Source organism: Gracilinanus agilis, unplaced genomic scaffold (genome assembly GCF_016433145.1).
Source record: "Gracilinanus agilis isolate LMUSP501 unplaced genomic scaffold, AgileGrace unplaced_scaffold58667, whole genome shotgun sequence".
In the NCBI taxonomy this organism is placed as follows: domain Eukaryota; kingdom Metazoa; phylum Chordata; class Mammalia; order Didelphimorphia; family Didelphidae; genus Gracilinanus; species Gracilinanus agilis.
In genome coordinates this window covers 7,639-14,354 of record NW_025394217.1, presented here as the reverse complement: position 1 = coordinate 14,354, position 6,716 = coordinate 7,639, and the positions used below count along the sequence as shown (strand labels likewise).

The following is a 6,716-nucleotide window of genomic DNA, read 5'->3' as shown; positions in this document are numbered from 1 at the left end:
AGAGAAGAGAAGAGAAGAGAAGAGAAGAGAAGAGAAGAGAAGAGAAGATTATGGTGCTTATTTAGGTTAAGAGAATCAGGTTCTAGTTTCTAGCTCAAGAGATACTGGTGAGCTCATTTGATCTAGCACTAATGAAATGTCAACAAAATATCTAAGAGAACCTAAATACTTGACTAGGCTTCAGCTGAGTCATCATAATATTGCTTCAGGGCTACATCTACCAAAGAGGCATTTTACCTGGACCTTCCAAATTTCTTGACAGAAAGAAACACGACAAAAGAGACCACGTTCCAATAAATCTTGAGCAATATCTAGCAAGGAGGATAATTTCTTCTGAAAATGAGGGAGAAAGAAAGCATTTAATCTATACAACTAAAATAACGATTTTCCAGAAAGTTCAGAAGCTTTTGGCCTCTCACCCGCTGTTCCAAGTTCAGTAGAGCGGCCTGCTGGGATCCCTCTGGAACCTGGCATAGCTGTTGGAGGCTGGAGGCAGTTGTCTGAGCTGACAGGATTCCCACTGGAACACCTATCTTTGAAGCTTGTTCCTGTAGAGCAGAGACTGAAAGAGCAATACAAAACTAGCACTAAACCTATAGCTGGATTTCATATTTTCCTCAAAACCTGGTGGTAAATGTATAATAATACTTAATGAAAAAAATCTAAACAATTCTTTCCTTAGCAAATAGAACTATAACCTACATTTTAATTATAAGTCTGAAGCTCCTTTTAAAAAAGTTGGGAAAACAGGAAGTTTTGGGGAAAGAAGAGAATCTTCAAACAAGATTAACAAAACAATCACTAGCAAATTCCTTAAGAAAAAGTAACATACAAATTTGATATAAAATATGAAAGACCACAGAATTAATAGGTACTTTCAAAGTGACAATTTTGTTTTAGGAAACCCCAAATTGACTCTTGTCCCTAATAATCTGTCTTCAAGAAACCCCAACTGACCTTTGTCAGACTGAACAATAAACCCTCCTGAATGCCTTGATCACCTTAGATAGGACTGGAAGATATAATCAAATCAGAAGTAGTACCCTTTTTGTCTTAGTTTCACCTTTTGTACCTAGGTTGCTCCCAGGTACTCTACCGACCAGGTAGACTGTGGCTAGTTCATTATTCTCAAATGTGTGTGACAGGGTCTTCCATCCTCTCAAAATCTATTTAAGCACATTGTATTTTGTAGTTCACAAGTTCCAGGACTAAAGTTCTATGTATCTTCCTGGATTAATCTTCCTATTGTGACAAAAAACCTTTATAATAACTATTTTGGTAGTTCTGTGTTGTTTTTTTTTTGCTAGAATATAGCAAACTACAGCAAACTTTAGAAGTACAACAAAATAATGTTTGGAGGACAGAACTGCTCAAACAGAGACTTTAAAGTAAAAGATTAATCCTAGCCTGTATACCCAACTCAGACAAAGCTTACAAAAATTCAAAATTTAAAGTCTGATTACACTTTTCTTGTATTCTATTGAATAAATAAAAGTAAAACCTTTGTAAACTTTAACACCTGTATATCAGAAATACAGTGTTTATTTATTCCTTAAAATAAGATCTTGGGGGCAGCTGAGTAGCTCAGTGGAGTGAGAGTGAGGCCTAGAGACAGGAGGTCCTAGGTTCAAACCCGGCCTCAGCCACTTCCCAGCTGTGTGACCCTGGGCAAGTCACTTGACCCCCATTGCCCACCCTTACCACTCTTCCACCTATGAGACAATACACCGAAGTACAAGGGTTTAAAAAAATAATAAAAATAAAAAACAAAAACAAAAAACAAAAAAATAATAAGATCTTATGCTTTTAGAAATGCTGGCAGCACATAAAAGTGTCAACTGAACCAGCCTCATTGCAATGAAAATATAAGATTTCGGGAAACTGAAAAATATTTATGGAAATACTAAAACCATTAATTATTTACCATAAAATTTATTTCCATACTGAAAGCACCACAATATTCTAACTTGTAAATAATCCTGCCATTTTAGTGTGAAAGAATGCAAAGAAAATCAAGAACTATTCAAAGATGAAACAATTTTGGAAACATACACTTAAACAGAATTCAATTAACTAATATTTCTTCCCTAAAATGAATATTGGGCAGAGCTCATTTTCTAGTTATTAAAAGAAATGAGGTAACTCAATGGGTACAGTCAGGCCTGGAGAAAGGAGGCCCTGGGGTTCAAATCTGATCTCAGACATTTCCTAGCTATGTGACCCTGGGGAAGTCACTTAACCCCCATTGCCTATCAGAAGGAAGAAGGGAAGGTGAAGGAAAGAAGAAAGAGAGAGAGGGAAGGAGGAAAGAAGGAAGGAAGAAAGGAGAGGAAAGAAGGAAGGAAGCAAAAGTGAAGGCCCAGGGAGAAGAATTTCTTATTTTTTATTCTTTCCCTCAATATTTCTACTCCTCCATCTCCCCTTATAAAATGGACATGTAAAAACTCACCTACAAATGACTTAGAATGTGTACTTGGCACTCCAGGGCTTTCATGGTCAATTAAATTGCTAAAACACAATGTTTTTTTACATTGTGTACTGTCTACCTGAAATAAATAACACAAAGAAAAGTCTACAAGCTGTGTTTGCATAAAAATAAACTGGGTGTACATGACGCTTGACTGCTAAGCAAAACTAAAGCATTCAAATATTTTAAGATGAAACAAAAAAAGTGAAAAAAATTGAAGGCTTATGAAAACTAGTGATTAAATTTATTTTAAAATAACTTTTCTCTTACTTCTAAATAGGAATTCTTTCACTAGTTTATTCTCATCCAGTTAACAAAATTTCACTGATTTTCCCAAAGATCTCTATAAAGTTGACCTCAGCTAGGCTCAAAAAAAAACTCATGTCTTAACAGCATTGCCAATTAACAATCTTACCTCAAGAAATAGGTCATTCAAGTTCTGATGGCATTTCAGGAGATACACAGCTGCTTCCTGGAGTTTCTGTTCCCTTTCAGGCTTGTACTTTTGTTTATTGACTCTTCCCACTTAAAAAAAAAAAGTTCAATTTAAAAAACCATAGCCCCTATCTCATGTTTCCACAAGAGATTCACTAATGCATGACATCCATTTGACCTATGAATATAAAATTTCTCTTCATAAAAAAGGTCAGCAGTAATAGTAGACAACCCCAACACCATCTGCTAACCAGAAAACTACTGCTAAGCCATTCCCAGATCTCCTGAGATCATACCACCTCGGAAGCCATCTGCTCTAACTCAGACTTGTACAATCCTTCCACTATACTCCCATTAAATCATCATCCCCACTTGGCCTGAAGACCTCAGTTAAGGGGGAATCTAGTATCTAATGAGGTACAGCTATCATTTTCCATTTCTAGAAAGCTCCAAAAGGAAGTTTTCCTTTATAATCAAAGGCTAAATCCAACTGTTACTGCCACCCACTCCTACTTGTTCTGCCTTCTGGGCCAGGCAGCACTCATCTAAACCCTCGCCCAGATGCCAGCCCTTCAAAGTCTGCTTCCACGGGGAAAGTATTATTGAACTGTGGCCATCCAACAGTCTCAGGCAATACTAAAATTATTAGACTTCATGTAGAACTTGAACCACAGAGACTTTTAAACCAGGCTTTTAACTTACTGAACTAGCAAAGTGTTATTATAAGACAAAACAAGAAGCCTTGAGACTAAATCCTATTGTCATGATGAATTAACTTGCAATTATTTCTTTCTCTTCACGAAACTGGCAAGGGCATTGTACCCCAAATTATGGAAGTATTTTCAGGCCAAACCCTAACCAGGAAACTCCTTTGCTCCCTAACATTCTTGTGATTCCTGATAAGACCCTGAGAGGAATATTCTCCTTGCATTGTCCTTTAGATTTGAGATGGACAGAGAGATACACCTTCAGGCTATGCTTCAATACCTTTGGGTTGTATCTAAGATATCAGTGTGTCCCCTAAAGGATGAGGGTCACCCCCAAGTCTTCAGGCAAACCTCCCCTCCCCTCCCATGCCTCAGTGCATACCAGTCTAAGAGTCACATCTCCACTGTTGTAAAAGTGTATAAAGACCCCAGACTTGATGTTCTCTGGAGCGAGCTTTCCACCTATGCTGTCCCCGCTAGGAGGTAGTTTTCCACCTATCCTGTCTTGGCCAGATCCAAAATTACCTTCTAAATAATTTTAATAAATTTCTCTTTATTTTTAAGCTAAATTTCAGTCTTGCATTCTTGCAAAGGGTGCCTTTCCCAAAACCTGGGGGTTCACCTCAAGCCCCCCACAATACAACCAAAAAGCAGTTTAGCAGTTAGTGTTTTACTTTGCATAGAAGAAATTAAAGGTGCAGATTATGTGAATTAATTCAACAAAGTTACACAAGAAATTATGAGTTGAGTCAGGATTAGAATTATTCATCTGAGACCTCTTTTCTTTGTACTTATGTTTCTCACATTTTCAATCTATTATTTAGTCCTCCAAACCTGTGATCTCCAATTTTTTTTTTTAACATGGTTCCCAACAACAGATTTTTTTCCACTGGTGGAAAGGGAAAGAGGACAATAATAACTAACATTTATCTAGTGCTTGTTATGTGTGAAGCATTGTGTTGAGTACTATGCAAATATGATGACTTTTAAAAAAACCTTACTTTCTGTCTTAGAATCAATACTGCATATTGGCTCCAAGGCAGAAGAGTGGTAAGGGGTAAGCAATGGGGGTTAAGTGACTTGCTCAGGGTCACACCCCTAGGAAGTGTCTGAGTCCAGATTTGAACCTAGGACCTCGAGTCTCTAGGCCTGGCTCTCAATCCACTGAGCTGTTTCCCAAATATTTTCTTGATACAACAATCCTGGGAGAAGTAGATGCTATTATTATCCCCCTTTTACAGTTGAGGAAACTGAGGCAAACAGGCCTCAAGGGTCATAAAGCTAGAAAGTGTTTAAAGCTGGATTCTATGAAATTTATTTTTGATTACTGATTTTTAGTAATCACTATAACCAATTTCTAAGGCTTAGATTTGGATTTATGTTGTATAAGCTTTAGTAGAAAAGTTTATAAGAGCTGTTGCAGGAGACCGTGCACCCAACAACTGAGACCCTTTATCATCTTGAGGAAGATGATAAAGAAGATAGATGAAAGACGAATCTAACTGGTCAGATTTTTTTTCCGTAGCATTGGGTTTCTCTGGTATTGTGGGGTACTGAGTTGGGGACTTAACAGAGGATGTTTAACTCTTTTCCTGGTAACAATGTATTCTGAAGATCTTCTTGCAAGTCAGCAAAACATAAGCCCACCTTTGCTTCTAGTATAGACTAATCAGACTTAGTTCAATTTTGTCACTGGACTTTTATGTAACCATCAAACTGTATAAAAGGCAGCTCTGAGTAAAGTATGTCTCTGGTCACTGACCTCTAACACAGGTAATTGCTAGCTGTACCAATGAATAGATTATGCTTGTGCTTTTATGCTTCAGTTTCTTTACTACAGATTTTTATCAGGACAGTTTGAACCTGGGTCTTCCTGACTCCACAACCAGCTGTCTATCCACTTCTCCCACCTTGATACCCAGATCACATATCCCTGGGAGTCCTGCCACTAATATCCTCGCCCATCCATACCTCAGTTTTGGAGACCGCTGCTCTAAATTACTAGAGAAAAGATGTCAGATAGAAAAAGAAGAAAAACTGCAACTTATGGAGAACTGGAATTAAGGCAAGGAGCAAGCCTGCAGCCAACCATCTCCTTTCTTCCTTTTCCCTGTCTCCCAGGGAATTAATGGGATACAGAAGAAAACTGGATCAATTCAAGAACCAAGATGTGTAGCCAAGTGCTCTGCCCTGGAACAATAAAATGCATTTAACAACTGCTTACTGAATGAATCCTGCATGTAACAGGGGAAAGCTTGAAGAAGTTGAGGGACCAGTTCTAGGTCTAATTTTGCCTTTAATGAGCTGTGAGTTGAAAAAAAATTTCTGGGTCTCATTTTCTTTCTCAATAAAATGAGGGGAATGCTTACTCTCCCCACCCCTCCCTCCAGGTGGATTGTGAGCCAGGCCTAAACCCTAGATCCTGGGTTCAAATATGGTCCTGGATACTTCCTGGCTGCATTACTCTGAGCAAGTCACTTAACCCCTACTGCTAGCCCTTCCACACTCTTCTGCCATGGAACCTATACACAATACTGATTCTAAGAAAAAAGAAAAGGTTAAAAAAAAATAAAAAGAGAGGCCTAAATGAAGTCATCTTTAAAAGTCCACTCCTGTGCAAGCCAAAGCTGGATCTTATTCTGTGCTTTTATTATTCTGAGGTGGCTGAAGCAATGGGCCTGTAGTCAGGAAGATGGAAGTTCAAATCCAATTTCAGACACCTCCTAGTTATGTGACCATGGACAAAGTCACATCCTGTTTGCCTCAGTTTCCTCATTCATAAAATGGGCTGGAGAAGGAAACGGCAAACCACTCTACCGTCTGTCCCAGGAAAACCCCACATGGGGTCTGGAAGAGTGGGCCAGACTGAAAAATGACTCAATGACAAAAGTTCAATACGGTCCTGTTCTTTGAGGGGTGGTACAAAGTGGTTTGATCCCTATTTTACTGAAGAGGCTTTAAAAGGTGACTCATAAGAGTCCTGCCAGGGCTAGAATTTGAACCCAGGCTACTTGACTCCAAGACTTCTTTTCAGGAGAGAGCATGGAGGATTCTCCCCTGAGCAGGGATTAGGGGCCAGGAGGGAGGAAGAAAGAAAAGGGGGCGTG

At 38.7% G+C, this 6,716-nt stretch overlaps 1 protein-coding gene across 1 annotated transcript in view; it reads right to left on the bottom strand.

Annotated features, from left to right (window-relative positions):
- Positions 1 to 237: 237 nt before the first annotated feature.
- LOC123256412 (Fanconi anemia group A protein-like) overlaps positions 238 to 6,716 on the bottom strand; it is a gene marked incomplete at its 3' end in the record, with an annotated part of 7,256 nt that continues 777 nt past the window's right edge. The window contains exons 2-5 of the mRNA XM_044685030.1: positions 2,883 to 2,992; positions 2,450 to 2,546; positions 420 to 562; positions 238 to 333 (exon numbers count right to left, since the gene is read on the bottom strand). Of these exons, the coding sequence (XP_044540965.1) occupies positions 238 to 333; positions 420 to 562; positions 2,450 to 2,546; positions 2,883 to 2,992 (446 nt within the window). The remainder of the gene's footprint in view (positions 334 to 419; positions 563 to 2,449; positions 2,547 to 2,882; positions 2,993 to 6,716) is intronic.